This window comes from Dendropsophus ebraccatus, chromosome 1, assembly GCF_027789765.1.
Source record: "Dendropsophus ebraccatus isolate aDenEbr1 chromosome 1, aDenEbr1.pat, whole genome shotgun sequence".
NCBI lineage: Eukaryota > Metazoa > Chordata > Amphibia > Anura > Hylidae > Dendropsophus > Dendropsophus ebraccatus.
In genome coordinates, this window is record NC_091454.1 from 105493637 (window position 1) to 105515259 (window position 21623).

Below are 21623 nucleotides of genomic sequence, written 5' to 3' on the forward strand. Positions count from 1 at the left end.
TGTAGTAAACAGTGATATCATTCATCACTACTGTTAGCTTTATGATGTGGCCACACTGCTGATAAGGTTACAAGAAGGACACAGCTACTACTATACTTTCATGCGCTTTTTATTTGCCGTCACCTTGTGCTACATGCTAACTAAATGCAAATGTACAACTTAAAATATAGTTCTACCACTGTACAAATGACTAGTCAAACCACATAGTAGAGCCTGAGAGAGTTCAAAGGTGGGCCACCAACGTAATAAATAGAATTGGTGGACTACAGAGCCCAGAAAGATCACAATTAACATTATTTAGTTCTGAGAAAGGTCAATCCAGTCACTAATCCCAGTCATACCATAACTTTAACAAGAGAGAATTTTTAACATCCAGGTTTCAACACCAACTTAAAAGGGGAGTCAGAGTACCCCAGTACCCCAGCCAGAGTACCCCTTTAAAGCATTTTTCTATGTTATGGAAGCACATATGGATATATGATAGGTAGCATGTGTCACAACCTAACAGCTATCAAACAATGTCAGCAGTTTGGAACATGAATTTCTACTGACAGATTCCATTTCATTGAAAAAGTTCAAAAGGGACAGTTATGGTTAAGACCTCACACGGTATATAAGGATAGTGGTCTTCACAAGGCTCAATCAATCGTGCAGCCCTTTAATTTCATGCTAGTTGCCAACAGAAAGATATGCAGATGACTACTGATGATTTTAGTGCTTGTACAAAAGATGTGATCACGTCAGCTAATTGCTGGCCCTACTACACAAGTCAATTTTCGGCAGTAAGGGTTCTGCATGGATATGTAAAATGGCCCTAAATCTCACATAGACAACAGTTTGGTATACATCAACTTCTCATGGATTCTTAGAAACAGTTATTTTACTCCTTCGAGATTAGTAGATCTGTTGGCAGAAAAACAAGAGTGTAAATAAACTCAGGGCTTTATCGCCACAGTCCTCTCCATCAGAGATATAGGCCTGTTTGTTATTGTAAACAAATCTCAAAAGCCCGGGGGGTGTTCTCCAGCATGGTAAGACCCAGCCCATGTCTTCTTTATCTACTGGCTGTCAGTCATTTGTGGTAGGCAGATGCAAGAATTTCTCATGTGGGTCCTCCCAGCCGGACCCCTACTAAGTAGTGTATGGTGTATCCTAGCAATATGCCATTATTTATAATCACATCACTTGTAATAAAATATGCTATTACATTAATCTGCTCTACCAGACGCAGCCCATGGACAAGAATGGTGCTGTTTCTGAAGATAACTGGAACACCCTTTTTTCTAATCTTATACAACCAATACAAATCAATATTGCACAAGTATAACAGCATATGAATGTATAAATCATTCTGCAAACATAGAAAAATACTGTATTCATAATTATTACCTATTCTAAAATAAATAATAAAAAAAATGGCTAAAAGACATGCAGTAAATGTATGACCCATTGTGACCTCCACTATTCAGTGCACTGTTCTCTCTAAACAATATACTGTCTGTAGGTTATTTTCAGTAGAAGGGTGGGGGTGGATTATGGAGCTATGAATATGTGTTTTTCTTCACAATTGTCCTTGCAAACAACATCCGACTTTCCTCTTCCATAGTGTGATTAATTTTTACTCAAGGACTGTAATGTAGTATCACTAGAACAACATGATATATGACTCAAACTATGTTTGCGGCACTCACGCTTGTGTGAAGCCACAGCTTAGCTTCTAATAGAGTCTAAAATGTCACATTGGTCATCAGTCTGAGCCACATCAAACCACACTATAGTAATGTAGGATAAAAGAAAAGTGTCAGCTCTGTAAACTTCATCAATGCAGCAGGGATAAAATTAGATCTGAAACCACATAAGACACAGGCTATTATTGTTTAATATTGAGCTATAGCCAAGTATATTACATTTTAGCCAATGTCTTGTGTTCTTTATACCATCTAGACTTGGGTCTTGTTATTTGATGTTGTCTATTTACCTTTTCTTGAACCATTGTCTTTCATGCAGGTACTTTGCTTCAAGATGCTAAGACATGTCCATACTACCTCGGTACTAATAATCATCTTGGGATTAGTGCAAAACAGCTTGGAACAATGTGAGGATGCAGCTCAGATGTCAGAGATGAATATGGATGTAAAATACAACTTTAAGTCCTTCACCGCTGACACACAAATACAAAATTTCTTCCAGCACAAAGGCTATGTATATGTAGGAGCAGTAAATAAAATCTATGTGCTCAATGAAAACCTTACTAAGATATCGGAGTACAAAACCGGTCCGGTGCTAGACCATGGAAACTGTGCGTCACCATGTGAAGGATGCCTGAATGAGATACCTTCATTAAATGGCACCTGGAAAGACAATGTCAATGTAGCACTGCTTTTTGAAGACTTCTATGATGATCAACTTATCAGCTGTGGAAGTGTAAACCAAGGAACATGTCAGCGGCACATGCTGGACCCTGAGAAGCCTTGGGACATATCAAGTGATGTTCATTGCTTATACTCTACTCCAGTTAAAAACATCACAGGCGCCTGTCCGGATTGTGTTGTCAGTGAACTGGGAAGCAAAATCCTTGTTACAGTAAAAGACAGATTTGTAAACTTTTATGTAGGTAATACTTTATCTAGGTCACAATCCAGTCTCCATTCCTTGTCAGTCAGGAGACAAAAAGAGACCCAGGATGGCTTTGAGTTCCTAACAGATCATTCCTACATGGATGTCCTCCCCCAATTCAGAGATTCCTATCCTATCCATTACGTTCACACATTTGAAAGTGGAAATTTTATTTACTTTTTGACAGTACAAAGAGAATCCCTGACCTCTCCAGTCTACCACACTAGAATTGTTAGATTTTGTTCTGCAGATCCAGAGCTGCGCTCTTATATCGAGATGCCCATAGTTTGTATTTATACAGAAAAACGCAGAAAGAGATTGGCTGACCGTGAGTACTTCAATGTTTTACAAGCTGCATATGTAGGTAAGGCTGGTAAGACTCTGGCAAAAGAGTTGAGCTTCAATGAAACTGAAGATATCCTATATGCAGTGTTTGCTCAGAGTAATTTAGACTCTGCCGAAGCATCAAACAGATCTGCCCTGTGTGCTGTGTCCATAAACATGATCAATGACTTTTTTGACAATGGTGCTGAAAAAAACAGCCAATGTCTGGAGCATTTCTATGGAAGAGACAACCAAGCATGCACCCAAAAAGTAAGTTTTATATACAGTATTCCTTCATTCTTTGTGCTGTATTAGATAAAATGCTTTGAATTTGTGCCTTTTGTGAAAAAGATTTAGCTTCCTTATATTTAAGCCTTCTATCTATCCACTCTATCTATCTATCTACTGTATCTTTCTACTGTATCTATCTATCTATCTAGTAATAAGAAAATAAGCAACACTGCGGTATTGGTCCCGACTCGTATTCACATAGTAAGCAGAAAGTCCACGGCACTCAAAAGGTTAACAGTGCAAAAATCATAGATTTATTCAAAACAGCATAGTGCAGTACATCCACACTATAGTGCATCATAGTGCCTTAAGATGTACTGCACTATGCTGTTTTGAATAAATCTACGATATTTGCACCGTTAACCTTTTGAGTGCCGTGAACTATCTGCTTACTACTATCTATCTATCTATTTATTTATCTATCTTTATTATATAATCAGAACCAAGCCACTTCAAACCCATTTATTTTGCTTGTTATTCTAAAGCCAATGCACCACATACTTGACCTGCTCTACATTGTTGTTTCCTTTTTTAGTTTGCAAGACTTCTGTTCTTCGTGGTAGAAATATTATTTTTTCCCTAGAAATTGCTTATTGTAATTGGAGGGTAATTTTTAAATGCTCGTATGGGATTTATTACATTTTTTATTAGATTTAGAAAATCAGATTTATAGTAAAGCTTTAGGAGAGCCAATACTGCAGAATAAATTTAGCTAATAAGAACAAATCATATTATATAACCTTGATTTGTATATCCTAATGAGTCTGTGGTGCAGATTTCCTTCTATCATCAGACTAGCCTGTTGTATATGGTTAAGTAGGTGGCAGTTTCTGTTAGCCATACTTTTTCCTTTCTTTAGCTTGTTTTAATGGTATCCTATTCCTATAATGTAGATACTGAATGAACTAAATGAGACTGAGGGTAAATATTTATGACATGTAAATGATCCACATTATTCGGATTACAAAATAAACTATGGCAGAGTGTTGGTTAGCACTAAGATTGGATTGAGCATTTAGCTTATTTGTATTACTTCAACTTCTAAACGTTGCATTTTGTATGAGAAATGAGACTCTGTAATAAGAGTAATAAGAGTATTTATTGTGTTCTGTGGTGCTCCTGATTCTTATTTTACAAGTTATCTCCCTGGATGTACAGTAGATTGCCCAATAACTTAAAGTGTCACTGTCGTTTGGAAAAACTTTTGACATTTCATAGAGACATGTCAATAGTGTCAAGACCCATATCGATTGTAAGACTGGCGCACAGTCTGCTCTCTGCTCTGTGTCAGTAAGGAATCAGGCTCCTTAGACTTATTAGGAGCCCAACTCATCACATGACACAGAGCCAGTAGAGGACCACACAATCCGTACAGGCCTGAACACTCATACACTGACTGATCAAAACTTATGTCATGTCAAAAGTTTTTTCAAAAGACAAATACACTTTAAAACAATCCAGTATTATAATATTAGCATATTGTCAGTTCATAGTCCATTTAAACTGAATATTCTCCTTCTTCCCTTTTCTGACCTTCTTTGCCAGTGTGTTTACGATGAAAGAAAAAAATACAGTAAAGAGCAGGGAGTGATAGGGACAAGTGTTCACAGTGACAACTCTGTTCTTTGTTATCAATGCATTCCTTGAGAAGAAACCTTGAAATCCAAGCAACAGTAAAGTTTTTTGTTGGGACTTGTAAACTGTTACAGGCAAAGGCTTTCAATTGGATTATAAAACTTTCAGTGATGTTAGCAGCAAGTGTGAGTTGATTTTTACAAAAAAAGGTCCAAAATCATCTAAAAAATTTTCTTGTAAAAATGTTCTTATGATATATATATATATATATATATATATATATATATATATATCATATGCACTTTACTGATCCCTTGCCACTCCCTCTCCAATGTTCCAGGGTCCCATGCCAGTTTATACTGCCTGGTCCTACATGACATGAGACGTTATTGGAGCAGCCAAGGGGCAGTAGGGGATTGGTGAGATATGAAATTAGTGTCCTATTCCACAAAGCAATTTTTCAACAAATATCAATAAAGGATCTGAAACAACTGCTATGGCGAAATCATTCATCCAATCACATGATCGTTACTTATGATCATTCTTGCGGTCATCCTGTCGTCGCTACTGTTTTCGTTTCACTGAACGACGTTTTATTAAACCAAACTTTTGGTTCAACGATTAACACAGGTCCAAATTCTATCAAGCGACCAACAATTTCTCATTGTATGATATTACACAAAACGGTTATTGTTCAATTACGAACGATCTTACGATTTTTTTAACAATAATTGTCCCGTGGAATAGGGCCTTTAGTCTGTTTACCCACCCCTTCCCCCAGATACGTTAGATTGTTGTCTATCTTAGAAATATTGTTTATTACCAGCTTTTGTATTGAAAGAAAATGTGTGTTCCCTGCAGTCATCACAATGTAAAACTATAAAATATTCATAGAATACAAAGTTAAACAATACATGAAATAAAAGATTATAATATATAAAATAAAAAGATCCAGATCTCCGATAAGGATTAGTACATGGGTCAACACTGAAGACATCCTGTGCTTTGATAGAAGTGCTTATGATATCACTCCGATCCTGGGGTCAGCAGCCATGCCAATGATGTCATTATAATTCACACAGATGAATCCACCCAAGCGTGGATCATGGTTATAAAGTGTGTGGCAGATAAAAAGCATTTGTAGAGTACAAGTGAATTATAACAAAATTAGGCTATCACCCTGTGCCCAGTCACCAGCTGCTGCCCCCTAGGAGACTCTTTACATGTTGATAGAACATTTCTTAGAGGAACATAATGAAACTAGGTTTAACCCTTACAGTTTTCTTTCCTTTCTTTAAAGCATGGTGTCACATTAGTTCAGCCTGTACAATGTGGTGTTAAAGCCAACTTTGTGTCTCCTCTTTAGTTACACATTTAATAACCAAGCTTCAGTTCTGTCTATGACAGGCATGTCCAAACTTTTTTCGAAGAGTGCCAAATTTGATGAAGTGAACATGTGCGAGGGCCGACCATTTTACATGCTATATGCTTTATAACACAGGCAGATAATAGCAAGCTGGATACCTGGGGGGCCGTAAAAGTTTGGAACGCGGGCCGCAAATGGCCCTCCGGCCGGACTTTGGACATGCCTGGTCTATGACAACAGTCCAGTAAATAATAACTGGAATGACTAATCTGATGACTAAAACTCTTTGAAGGTATAAAAAATAGTTTATGTTAAAACAAAATGTTCTCTTCAAGTGGATTAGCTAATAATGTATTCAGTGTTAAGCATTTACCTGACAAGGGTCCGCTGCTTAGTTTATTGACGGATCTAACACACGAGTGCACATTCATACACTAATTCATGCAATCTGAACCAGAATAACTTTTTTTATATGTTATTTTGCAATCCCTCTCTTTAGGCTTTAGTTTAGTTTAGTCACCAGTTTTACAATGTTACTTTTGCTGTAATTTTCTTTGCAACAATAAAAAAGTAGCAAGAGAAAACCTTGGCATTACTACTACCAAGTTCTTTTTTTGTTCTGTTGTCCTGGTCCCCCTATATACAGCTTTAATACAGTTATATTACTTTGTAATTTAACTTCATTTTAAAAAAAATGATGTTTTTTTTCATATTTTCACTTTCGTTGACTGGCAGCACTAAGGGGCGACACCACCCCTGTGCAGCCTTGAACTGCTATCTAAGCCCTGAAGTTCCTGATCCCTGCTCTGATGTAGAGCTGCCACAGCGACATACAGAGCAGGGTCCCGCCTCTTTCCCCGACCATGTACTGTATATATGTCTTATAAATCTGCTGCCTCGTGCCTTACTGCTGCCAGTCAATGAAAGTAAGATTCTTAATTAAAAACAATAATATATATATTATTTTAAAGTTATTTTTCAAATACATTTATATTACAAAGTATCCAAATCTCCAGGGTACCCCTTTAAGTTAAAAATCCTTGTCATGATTATCCAAATCTTTTGTTTCTTTATAATGATGTGCACATTGGGTCCAGATTAGTAAAGAGTTAATTCATCACATCAGTGACAATCCATGCAATATTAGGAATGTTTTACCTTACTATATCTACTTCTTGTCAAACATTTTAATGTTCCATGGCAATATATTTTTTAAATAGAGGATTTAATGGTCATTTAGTGAATTAACTATAAGCTATCTATCAAATACTATACTACATGTGCTGTCTCTTTCAATGTGCTGTCTCAAATAACAAATCCTCAATGTCCACATTGTAGTGCATATACATATTGCTACAGATAGTAGTGTGGGATTTAGCTCGGAGTTCATGTATATATATATATATATATATATATATATATATATATACACACACACATACACACACTCTAAAGCACAGACTCAAGGGATTTACATTGGAACCAGCTTGGATTTTAGACTAAATGGAGGATGAATAAATGAATGAGTAAATACGGTTCTAAAAAGGTCAAATCTCATATCCCCGGTGACCTAAGAAATCAAATGTCCCTTTGTTTTAAAGACTTCATTTTTTTAAATTGTCAGATGAAGATAATAAGATTGAAATCTGAAGAAGGAAATGAAATGTAGCGTTGTATCAAGCTTCTCCTATTCTGTCTGCTAGTTCTGAGAGATTCTTCACATAGCATATATTACAGTATGAGCACATTCCTAATCATGTCCAGAGGAAAAAGAATCCTTATTTTATACATGACCTTCCCCATTTCCATTGTGAGTATAGTTTAATTGGTTTCCTGTTAATTCTGAGTGCGTTCAAATAAACCAGGACTGGTAGGGATATTATCCTAGCAGCCATGTTAAATACCCTATGGATGAGATCTGCAGAACATTTGTGTGCTATGTAAATAGGTGTTAAAGGGTGAGTATCAGAGTACAATAAATGTAAGTAAAACTACTAGCCAGACTTTAAACATCATATGATTGGGAACAGTAATTCAAAAAAACTTGACTCTTATAACTCAACCCTCTTAAGATTTGTCATTACATCATAAATGCCTTTGTTAATATTGGAAATAGCCTTTATTGGCTTTTGTATGTTAACCAAGATGTGGCTAGAATGATCACAGATACACAAGGTCACAGTAAGGTTATGTCCCATAGTATCCTGCACTGAAATTACATCAGTGAAAGTAAATGTGTTCTATGTGTTTTAAGGCTGAAAACGATGAGTAAATCAAAATACTGTCAGGCCTGCTAACCTTAAGCCTGTTATACTTTAATACACTGTGTGACATACACAGAGAACATACTTCTTATGCCTTAAGTCAAGCCATTTGGAAATCAATCTTATTATATGATGACATAATTTCTGATATTAGGGGAAAAAAATAATGGACCATCCTATGTTATTTTTACACTTCTTGAATAATATACATAAAATAACATAAAAGAAACAATGAGAATACTCGTTCTTGTCATGAATGAAAGCAGATAAATGGTGTTTTAGTTTTAGTGATCGTTCTAGATTGCCACATTACATGGCAATTCTCACAAGATGGCAGACTGCTAACTACACATGGAACATGAAATGATGCATGCTATGTATCATGGATATAGAAATGTTAAAGTGTCACTGTAACTTAAAAAAAAAAAGTTTTCTTACTTTTAAAACAATGGCCGTTATTTTGCATAAAAAGATTTTGTGGGAAAGTAGGGAGACCTTTACTAAGGAGTCTAATGTGTGCGACTATTCTAATGTGGGTTGGTGTTTATTTTGGTCCAATATAGTGTGTGTGATAAATGGAAAAGTCGCACTGTCAAGTAAAAAGTGGCAAACATATTCACCTGGTACTCACCAGACATAGGCCTGCATCAGCTTTTGCGACTTTTTAAAAAGTCTCAAATGATAAATTGGACACAAATCCCAAATTATGCAAGTCTTTGGGTGAATTCTCAAAACAGGCAGATTAAAGAAGATGTATTTAAAAAATATTTGCCTGTTGGCTGGCGAATACTGGTTCATAAATAGAAAATGGGCGGAAAATCCAATTATTCACCTAAAAATAGGCACAAAGGCCATGATAAATTTCCCTCACAGCCTATAGAGACATTACAGTTTTGACCAGTAAGATTTAGGTGTTAAAGGGGTAGCTTACCAAAAAAAATGTCTTTCATATTAACTTCTATTAAAAAAATCTCGTCTTCCAGTACTTATCAGCTGTTGTATATCCTGCAGGAAGTAGTACTCTTTCCAGGCTTGAGAATAGGAGAGGTTTTCTATGGGGATTTACTACTGCTCTGGACAGTTCCTATCACAGACAGAGGCGACCGATTAGAGAGAATATACCACTACCTGCTGGGCATACAGCAGCTAAGTACTAGAAGGATGGAGATTTTATAATAAAAGTAAATTACAAATCTCTGGCACTTGCTGTGACCAGTTAATTTAAAATATTTTTTTTAAGACCACCACCAGTTACTAGAACAACCGGGGAGACAGACTTGACTAAGCACTTCTCCCCCCTGCTTGCTGCATAGGCATAGTACATTGTACTATGTACTATGTACATAGTACATTGTACATAGTACATAGTCATTGCTACATTTAATTGACCACAATGGAATGCCGGATGGACGTGCAATCCACACAGTGTATTAAATGATGGACATTGTTTGCGCAAAATATCATTATGTCAAAATAATGATCATGATATTTTTGGACATCTTTAGCAAACAATTGACATTATTTTTTAGCTTTTCACACAGTTTTTCTTTTTCCATCGTCCTTTCACCATCTTTACTAATAAATTTAATGGACATTTCAATTACAGACACACCCAGAGGGCAATCAGTCCACCTGAACTAGAATAATGTACTAACAGCTGTCATTGCTCTGATGGGTGGCCAAACTAATGGACCCCATTTTGAACTCAAAATTACAGGCATCATTTAAAAAAATTATAAAGGACAAAATACGTTGTGCACCTAGTATTTTGGCCGGTATTAAGTTCTCATTTTGGACCGACACAGGGAAAAATTATAGCTGAAAGAGTAGCACATTTTTCTGTTTTTTTGCCTACTTTTGGTTTTGGCATAAAATACTGACTAAGGCCATTTTTATACTCTGTAAAACACTGGCCGTTCTGTGATCCGGCCGAGTCACAGAACGGCCGTTGTTTGAGAAGATCGTCCTGGCCAGATGATCTTAATTTCTGATTAATTGGGATGCGGGGGCATCCGTGTGTGCCTACCGCCCAATTCATCGCTGTCCTGGGACCAACAGACTAACACCCAAACTGGAAGTGTAGACAAGGAGGTACTAAAGGTTAGTTTTGCAGTTCAGTTGGGTTTTATGGTACAGACCTTGTTAAAGTACAATATATACAATATAAATTAGATAAAACCAGAAAGATGTCAATTACATAGTAAGCATCAGGAGGATAGAGAATCTATAATTCTAGGCAGTGTCTGGGAGCACACCAATAATGTCATTTTTTCTTTACTAAATTATATGATAATTTTGATGATTTATTATACTGATAGATAATGTCACATTAGCTGCATATTAGATGTTTATATTTAAAAAGGCAGGTATTGAAAAATTAGTATAAACCAAGTATAAACCACTTTATGTTTATTTCTTCCTATAAAGATGATATATGAGAAGCATTAGTGTTGTTGTGCAGTCTAATGAAAGCATACTGCAACTTGAAGCATACTGCAACTGCTATGTTCTATAGCAAAAAAAAAAACCACAATAGCTCACAAAGATTTATCTTCCTCTAAGCCTTTCCAATAAGATAAAATAAACTAAACTAAGACAAATGGTTCCTCAGGGACCTTATCAGCTGAATCCCACACATCATTTGGTCTAGTAATTTTGACTAAATTAAAAGTAATAACACAGCTGCATAATAAAAAGACTTCACACCAATCACGGTGATCTGACAACAGTAATATAAAACTTAGTCAAAATAAAGCGGAGAGTGGAAAACGAGGGGTCTGGATTTCATTGCACATTGCATAATGTTTCATTGTTGTAAATGCATGTAGAAAACTGGTGCTGCCCCCTAATAAACCACATATACCATAATGACGTAAATAACATATGACATTCAATTCATTAACATGTATCATGGGCTGTCATTTGTATTTAGTCAACTCACACAAACTCTACAGTGCTCCTAAAACAATATTATAGAATAGACATAGACCTAATAATCATCATACAGTCACAGGATGCCCTTATCTTGGATGTTTTCTCTATTTTCATAGATTGCTAGATGCTTCTTAAAGGAGAAATCTGGAGAAAAGATAATTTTCTAGTAGACAGGGCAGGGAGGTACATAATAAATATGCTCTGCTTACCCCTCCCTATGCCTCTGCAGCAATGCCTTACTGCTCCAGGACTCCCACCGGGCTCCTGGTTCTGCAGTGACACCACAACCCGGATGATAGCCTGCCTGCTTAGCCAGTCAGTGACTGGGGAAGGACACTGCTGCAGTCACTGATTTGCTGAGCGGACAATCCATCAGCCAGGTCATGTTAACATTGCAAAAATGATTTTTAGTAGGGGTCCTGGAGCCTGTGACGTGGCTCTGTGGAGGCATAGTAAGAGGTAAATAGCACTTGTTTATTATGTTCCCCCATGCCTGCTGGCAAATTATCATTTTCTCCAGACTTCTCTTTAATACTCAGTTACAGCCTGGGTAAGGATATGTGCACACTACGGAATACGTGCGGAAGTGCACCCAGTGTATAGAATAACGTTCATAATTGATCAAAGCTGTCCAAATAATGAACATAATCATTATTTACCATCTGCTTTTGCAAAATACTCCCTTTTTTTTTTAACCTGTTCACACATTGTTTTATTTTTACTCAAATTTACAGCCGTAGTTGCTCTTATTTTAATAGCTGGACAAGCTGGAAAAATGGCCACAAAATCCCTTACTGGGAACATAGCCTTAATGCGTAACTGCCATTTAAATGTCATTTTTCAGAAATCAATAAGTATCAATAGTACAAGTGATTTTAAGAACCTCTGTAATAGGTTTATTAAGCAAAAGAGTTTCCTTCTGTACTCAAAAGGCTGTTTTCCTACCCCCTCTATGGAGACAAATACACTTTGAGGCTATGTTAACACAACATATTTATTCAATTAATAACACCCGTTGTTGCAGTTTGCAGCAGCGGGCGTTATTATAGGAATACATTACATTTACTCCTATGGAATCCTGGCAGGAGTGTATACTCTCTGTATACACTCCGGCCGGGATTCCTTGCGGCCGCAACGAAAACTGACATTTCAGTTTTGTGTGACACACAATGTAAAGTACAGCTTCGGCCGCACTTTACATTGTGAGCTATGGTGAATTGGGATGTGAGCGCACCCAAATGTGCCCGCATCCCAATTAAAAAGAAATGAAGATCATCCAGCCAGTACTGCAGTAGCGGTGGGGATGAAATTCACTGACCCCGTTGCTCTGTGACACGGCTGTGTCACAGAACGTTCAGTGTCATACATAGTGTGAACCTGGCCTTAAGGGGTATTTAATCAGATTAAGTGACCAGGCTGGGAAAAAAATAGATTAAAAAGATGCTCAGTTCCCACCCACTGCCTTTATGATGGTGCAATAGGAAGTGAGCAAGGTCAGTGTCTTAACTTTTTTTTATTTTTTTTACCAGCCTGGCCATTAAAAAAAAAACACCATGTAAGCATCATGGATAGATAGATAGATAGATAGATAGATAGATAGATAGATAGATAGATAGATAGATAGATACCCATTGATATAATGGAAAGAACCAAAAATTGTGCAAATTTTCCAGACAAAAAATATTATGATTATGCAGATAATACACTACCGTTCAAAAGTGTGGGGTCACCCAAACAATTTTGTGTTTTTCATGAAAAGTCACACTTCTTCACCACCATATGTTGTGAAATGAATTGAAAATAGACTCAAGACATTGACAAGGTTAGAAATAATGATTTGTATTTGAAATAACATTGTTTTTACATCAAACTTTCCTTTCGTCAAAGAATCCTTCTTTTGCAGCAATTCCAGCATTGCACACCTTTGGCATTCTAGCTGTTAATCTGTTGAGGTAAGCTGGAGAAATTGCACCCCACGCTTCTAAGAAGCAACTCCCACAAGTTGGATTGGTTGGATGGGCACTTCTGGCGTACCATACGGTCAAGCTGCTCTCACAACAGCTCAATGGGGTTAAGATCTGGTGACTGCGCTGGCCACTCCATTACCCATAGAATACCAGCTGCCTGCTTCTGCTGTAAATAGTTCTTGCACACTTTGGAGGTGTGTTTAGGGTCATTGTCCTGTTGTAGGATGAAATTGGCTCCAATCAAGCGCTGTCCACTGGGTATGGCATGGCGTTGCAAAATTGAGTGATAGCCTTCCTTATTCAGAATCCCTTTTACCCTGTACAAATCTCCCACCATACCAGCACCAAAGCAACCCCAGACCATCACATTACCTCCACCATGCTTAACAGATGGCGTCAGGCATTCTTCCAGCATATTTTCATTTGTTCTGCGTCTCACAAACATTCTTCTTTGTGATCCAAACACCTCAAACTTGGATTCATCCGTCCACAACACTTTTTTCCAGTCTTCCTCTGTCCAATGTCTGTGTTCTTTTGCCCATCTTAATCTTTTTCTTTTATTGGCCAGTCTCAGATATGGCTTTTTCTTTGACACTCTGCCCTGAAGCCCCAAATCCCACAGCCGCCTCTTTACTGTAGATGTTGACACTGGTGTTTTACGGGTACTATTTAATGAAGATGCCAGTTGGGGACCTGTGAGGCATCTGTTTCTCAAACTAGAGACTCTAAAGTGCTTATCTTCTTGCTTAGTTGTAGGAAATCTTCAATTTCTTAGCAATTTCTCGCATGGAATAGCCTTCATTTCTAAGAACAAGAATAGACTGTCGAGTTTCAGATGAAAGTTCTCTTTTTCTGGCCATTTTGAGCGTTTAATTGACCCCACAAATGTGATGTTCCAGAAACACAATCTGCTCAAAGGAAGGTCAGTTTTGTAGCTTCTGTAACGAGCTAGACTGTTTTCAGATGTGTGAACATGATTGCACAAGGGTTTTCTAATCATCAATTAGCCTTCTGAGCCAATAAGCAAACACATTGTACCATTAGAACACTGGAGTGATAGTTGCTGGAAATGGGCCTCTATACACCTATGTAGATATTGCACCAAAAACCAGACATTTGCAGCTAGAATAGTCATTTACCACATTAGCAATGTATAGAGTGTATTTCTTTAAAGTTAGGACTAGTTTAAAGTCATCCTCATTGAAAAGTACAGTGCTTTTCCTTAAAAAATAAGGACATTTCAATGTGACCCCAAACTTTTGAACGGTAGTTTATATGTAACACAGATGGGCATTAGATCGATAGATAGATAGATAGATAGATAGATAGATAGATAGATAGATAGATAGGAGATAGATAGATTTTAAATGAATAATCCCATTGACACTACAAATGTTAACGATTGGAGTATTTCTTTACTCTCTGTCATTTTATTGTTGATATATCTGTACGTGAAGTAAAATCTCCAGCACTGTGAGGCAGTGACACTAGACTGCTCTAGGGCAATGCAGATTAATGCAAAGGAAACCAAATGCCTTCCAATAAGTGAATAAGGAAAGAGATAGACAGTGCTGTCAGAGCATTAGAATGGTAATGTGATCTATTCCACCTTCAGTAAGATGAATGGTACAGGCAGTTATTAGATTAGGGGCTGATTCAGCATTTATTATTTTAAACTGCAGCAGAATTCCCCTTTAATTCATTCTGTGTGCTCCACTAATCCGCCAATCAATTACCTGTAATGTGTTACCAAGTGGTTATGTGATGTAACGGCTATGACAACAGCCCTTTCTGCAGACAGTCCTGTAATGGGCTTAGGCCAGGTTTACACAGGGTGTCTTCAGGTTTGCTTGGTTTTTTTTAGCTACGTTGCCAGTTTATGTCAGTATACATGTCAGTTTTTTTATGGTTTCAGAAAATTTTAGCACATTTATGAGCCTTTTAAGAGCTACAGCTGAGTACCAGAAATATACAATAACATAGGTGAAAGTATGGAGACCCCTGAACATCATAACATCATAAATGTATGTAAGGCCAGTCACTGTGTTTTTATATGCTGTAGCATTAGGAACTCATTATTCTTCTTTCATTAAATGTGTTGTTCACCATTATTTTATTCTAAATCAACTGGTACCAGAAAGAGGCAGAGATTTGTATTTTACTTCTGTTAAAAAAAGCCAAGTCTTCCAGTATTTAGTTATCAATTGCTGTATGTCCTGCAGGAAGTGGTGTTCTTTCCAGTCTGGAGTGCAGAAATGGTTTTCTATGGGGATTTGCTGCTGCTCTAGGCAGTTGCTATCACAGACATAGGTGGCAGGAGAGAGCACTGTGTCAGAATGGAGAGAAAACTTCACTTCCTGTAGGACATACAGCAGCTGATAAGTATGTGAAGACTTAAGACTTTTTAATAAAAGTAAATTAAAATTCTTTGGCACTTGCTGGGACCAGTTGATTTGAAAGGAATTTATTTTGTGAACTACCCCTTTAAACTTTAGTTGACTTTACATTTGGCCACAAAGCGTTCTCCAAACCTACTGCTAAGGAATAGCTTTACTGCTGCTGTATGTCCTGCAGGAACTGGTGTATTCTTTCTGACACAGTGCTCTCTGCTGCCACCTTTGTCCATGTCAGGAACTGACCAGACCAGTACCAAATCCCTATAGAAAACTTCTCCTGCACTCCAGACTGGAAAGAATACCACTTCCTACAGGACATAAAGCAGCTGATAAGTACCAGAAGATTGAGATTTTTTAAATTGAAGTAAATTACAAATCTATAGAACTTTCTTGTACCAGTTGATTTGAAAGAATTTATTTTTGCTGAACTTCCCCTTTAATATTGCACATTGTTAGATAATGAATACGGCCAAAGATTGCCCAAGCATGATGAGAGTTGTAGTTTTGCAACAGCTGAAGAGCCAACCAAAGTTCCCTACCCCTAATATATAGAACTGCAAAAAAATGTACTTATTTACCCCATAAATATTTAACACAATATCTTAGTTGAAGTACTAGAAAGGTCAGAAATCCAGCATCACCAGGTTTTTCTTCTACTGCTGCACAACCTTGCAATCTTTGCAAAATAGGATAACAGAATTTGAGTTAAAGTTGGGGAAAAAATTGCACACCTCAAGCTGCAGACCACTTCATTGATGAGTGTTCTCATGGGGCTTTCTATACGTGGTCAGTATCATCTGTCTGAAATGAAAGACATTCATCAATATTAACCACATTACCAATTAATAGATTCCTATTGAATTCTCAGTGCAGATAACCTGCTCAGCGAGAAGAATCCTGAAGTACAATACACCGCTACAGAATTTAAATGAACTGTCTAGACAACACGAGGATGAAACTTATGATGAATCAGAAGAGACATTAGAGGAGTTTATTTGAGGCGCGTGCATAAAATTATCTTAAACACCTGAAAATAGAACAAAATGTATCACAGGAGACCTAAGCTTAGTGCATAGTTTGACCTATTAGTAGCACTACAGTAACTGGAATAAACTGATAAAAGGAGATACACTAACCTTATAACAATTATATATAATTTTAATAATTAAAACGTATGATCACATTTGAGGAGTTATCAAAAAAAAAAAATGTCCTTACGAAACCCCCCCAAAATCTTAAATTTTAAAGAATAATAGCTTAATACTACATGCTTACATAATGTGACAACATTGTCTAAACCACTGATATTGGAACCTTTGGTGGATAATTTAATGTGTTGAGGGGAAGCCCAACAATTCTTTAGGGAAAGAAGGAAAGGTAAGCCAATGCCAGGGTTGTCTGGAATAGCTTTCTCTCCCCTACACACATTAATGCTCACTCAATACAAGAGTAAATAATATCTTATATTAATAGATAATATAATGCAGACTGGTGTAAAATAAAGCAAAGTAGACTGTGTTTAGTTTATTAAAGCCTATGGTTATGCCTTGTGTGATACGGAATATATTTTTGATGTGATGTGAAGTGAATGGGCCTTACCTTGGAAATTAATTATATTTTCTCAATTTAATACATGTTTGCTTTGATGTTGGTTGACACTAGTGATGAGCGAACATCCCAATGTTCTGTTCGGATCCTAAACACGAACATAAAAAAAAATTATTGTGATCGGTTTGTGTTTCCCCAACCATTTACGAACAAATAATGAACGTACAGTAGAAGCATACAGTTTGGTCGACGCTCATGTGTACAGATTATGAGATTCAAATAGTAAATTAGGCATTTGCGTAGACATTTCATTGGCATTTGTGTACACAGTTGCGAACAGATTGCGTACATTTCGGTCTAGAGTGAACAGGTGAACAGATTATCAGGCACAAAGCATAAATTACACAGTTGCGTACGTTCGCAAGTTTGAATATGTTCGATCAGAGAACACGAACAATTAGCGTTATGTTCATATGTACATACAAACATACAAACATTTACGAACATGTTTGTTCATCACTAGTTGACAAACGTGCAAACATATATACATATTCTATTTGCAGTTCTTAATTTAAAGGTGCCAATAGATGGGCTTATGGTTTAAGGATGAAATGCTGGCATCCCATTGACTACATAGGGATCCCCTGTAAATACAGTCCTGCTGTGTACTTTTATGGTAATTAATTGTATGTTTCTTTTCCAGACATACTTAAAGAATGTCTCCCACTGTTCATCACCAATTGAAGAAAATCGATTTGAAGTCACTTTGCCAATACAGCGCCTTGATTTATTAATGGGACAGTTTAACAATGTGTTACTGACATCTATTTCTGTCTTCATACAAGGTGACCTAACCATAGCCAATCTAGGCACATCGGAGGGGCGTTTTATACAGGTAAATTCAATCAATAGACTTTATAATACTGATTTCCTAATTATACTGGTTGAAATTTGCCTAGTTTTGGATATAAACTAATCAATTATAACATGAAAAACTAACATTGTTTAGGTTCCTCTTTAAGTGGGCAAACCAGCTCTCAGCCATAGAGGCATAGTGTTAGGATAGGGACAGGATGACACAAGGACAGGTGAGCCCTAAAGCTGGCCCCTGCCCTACTGTCCCTGCCTACTTGTCTCAGAAGCCCTAAATGGCAATGGACAACTGGACGGCAAGACCCTGTACTCAGCTAGGTGCAACACAGAACAAAACAAGACAAACACACACAATAAGGCAATGTCAGAGGTCTGGGTCAATAATACACGAACAGCACAGTACAGAATCCGAAAGGGTAGTTAAACAGTCAAGAGACAGAAGTCAGATAATCAGAAAATCAATGCCGGAAACAATGTTAGGTCAAGATACTCTAGTAAACTAGGCACTATCGCAGGCAAGGACTGGGGCAGAGGGGAAGATACTTATGGCACCTGGAGTCCCAGCCCCAGAAGTGATTGGTGCTGACAGCTGACTGGTGTGTCAGCTGTTAGGCAATCAAAACATATTACAAACACCTAATGTCGATCGGCCGGAAGCAGGGAAACCCTGGCCTAAGCCAACTCAAAGAAAAGCGCTGTAGTGCTATATAGAAGCAGGCCGGCTGCTAGGGACACCATTAGCGTACCCCCAGCAACTGGCCTGAGTGGTTACCAGGGACACCGTCGGCGGCTCCACATGCCCGGCCGAGCGCTCCGGCAGAACCAGGAGCCGAGCAAGCGGCTCAAGCTCTAACACATAGACTGTACAAGAACACAGAAGATGTTGTTTGGTGTGTGGCACCAAGATGTGGGCACCAGATCCCGTAAAGTGCCCATGTAATTTGCAAAATCTTTTGACATGTCAGACATGTCAGAATTTTTGATTGTTAAAGAGAACCAATCATGAGCAAAAATTAAAAAAATTTTTTTGCTAATTAGATGTCAATTGTGATTTTATTAATATTTGTAAATATAATTAATTATTTTTATTGCTTCGTTTTGGTACTGTAATCTTTTTCATTTCCTGTCTCGAGTCGGCTCTTTTCAAAAGAGTCGGCTCAAGACAGGAAACTCCCGGCATGCCGAGTGGCGGGAAGGGCTCCCATGAGCCTTTGCCTTCCGCTCTGTGAATACACAGCGATCTCGCGCTATACAGTGTGAGATCGCTGTGTATGTCTGTCCTGACTCACCCTGTTAGTGTAACCATGAAGATACAGACTGCCTTTGGAACGCAAGTAATGTAATCAAGATGGCGGCGACCGGCCTTACTGCCGCGAACAACAGGATCAGGTAAAGTATAAGATACAGACTGCAAAGGCAGTCTGTATATTCATAGATACACAAAATGAAGGTACAGACTGCCTTTGCAGTCTGTATCTTATACTTTACCTGATCCTGTTGTTCGCTGCAGTAAGGCCGGCGCCGCCATCTTGATTACATTAGTTGCGTTCCACCGCTGGAACGCAAGTGACGTAATCAAGATGGCGGTGCCGGCCTTACTGCAGAGAACAACAGGATCAGGTAAAGTATAAGATACAGACTGCAAAGGCAGTCTGTACCTTCATAAATGGACAAAATGAAGATACAGACTGCCTTTGCAGTCTGTATCTTATACTTTACCCAATCCTCTTTTGCGGTGCAGCAAGGCCGGCGCCGCCATCTTCATTACGTCACTTGCGTTCCACCGCTGTGGAACGCAAGTGACGTAATCAAGATGGCGGCGCCCGGCCTTGCTGCACCGAAAACCAGGAATTGGGTAAAGTATAAGATACAGACTGCAAAGGCAGCCTGTATCTTTATAGATAGACTTAGGGAGAGATGTACTTTGATAATAGGGAAAGTGATTTTTAGGTGATAGGTTCTCTTTAAAGATCTTGGTGTTAAGACCAGCATGCCCAGTGTATCCTGGTGCCATATCTTCCCCAGTTAAGTGGTAAAAGGAAACATTTCATAAAGTTCCCATGATAGATAGTATTTACTGTTTTAACTATTTGTGCTACAGTAGCTCTTCTGTGGGATCAGATAGGGACTTGTTGTTGCTATACTAAAAATACTATGTTCTCATAAGTAGCAATTAGACATAAATTATATGTGGAACAGCACAATGATTTTCCACTGTACAGAGATTACATCTCTTTGATTTCACTATGATCATTAGCTCTTTGCACATTTCTTTGAGACACCGTTGACGTACAACATCAGTCAAATTGTAGATAACAGTTTATCTAAGCATCAGTATTCCAATTTCCACTTAGCTGACATTAGTCATCACATTCCAGTGCTTTAGATGTCATTTCAAGTATTACAATTTGCAAAACAAAACTATGAAGTCACAATTTTTCACTTCAAAACATAAGCTGTACGGTTTACATATTATTCTGATGTCTTATATGCAAACATTAGTAACCATAAAGGAACCTCATTTTCTAGCTCAGTAACTGGTACAAATCCTTTATACATTACTTGGCATGTTTTTACCAACCCCAACTCCTTTAAGATTCAGAAATCTTGTAGACATTGATAAACCATGAGGTTCTGATAATTTGTTCCCAATGTATTTTGCAGGGAGACACCAACTTTGCAAGCCATGATCAGAGTAAAAAAAGTCTGTCACTTCACTCATGATATTAGCTAATGTAATAGTTTGTTTTTTTATTTTTTTTAGTTTAGTCGAAGTACTTAGAGGTATATAGGTGTAGTATTTTTAAAGGCCATTTATAAAAAGCTCTTATTGTTCGCATATTGGTTTTTATGAACAGTTGCAGCTATACAATAGCAACCAGAGATGTCCTATAATGAACTTTTTGTGAACTTTTTGCACTAGTTACTACAGCACACACTACAGGCTGACATTTGCTTTTTTCTGGGCGTCATTTGTCAGCTATGCTATGTAGACTGTCATCAAATGATCATTAAAGTGTGGAGATTAATGACATTGTATTTTATTGTATTGTACTGCCAAGGCCTAGATAAGGCAGAACAGCAGTACCATATACTACAGATATACAGTATACAGATAAGGCTTTGTAAGTCCCAATTCATAGAATGGAAACTGTTCAATGGGAAAACAGAACCCATCAAGGCTTTGTCCTAATTTAGGAAACATTGGGCTTGGGGATGATTGAGCTGTAAGGATTTTAACTTTCCTGGATTTCTGTTTAATAGCAAACTTTGCCTGCACAGAGTATCTATATTGAAAACTGTTATCCACCATTGTTCAAAAATCTTGTTCTTCCTATCAGATTCTATCACCCCTATTGAAAACTATAGAAAAATATTTCTTTGTACTTTATTGTAAAATAAATACACAGACAATGCAGGAGTGTGCGCCTACAGGAAAGGTGATTAAAAATAAACAGCTACAACCTAT

General features: G+C 37.5%; 1 protein-coding gene across 1 annotated transcript in view; it reads left to right on the forward strand.

Moving 5' to 3' along the window:
* The window catches only part of MET (MET proto-oncogene, receptor tyrosine kinase), a 93271-nt gene that overhangs the window by 17426 nt on the left and 54222 nt on the right, over positions 1 to 21623 (forward strand). The window contains exons 2-3 of the mRNA XM_069976386.1: positions 2008 to 3210; positions 17985 to 18176. Coding sequence (XP_069832487.1) covers positions 2023 to 3210; positions 17985 to 18176 — 1380 coding nt within the window. The 5' untranslated portion in view covers positions 2008 to 2022. The remainder of the gene's footprint in view (positions 1 to 2007; positions 3211 to 17984; positions 18177 to 21623) is intronic.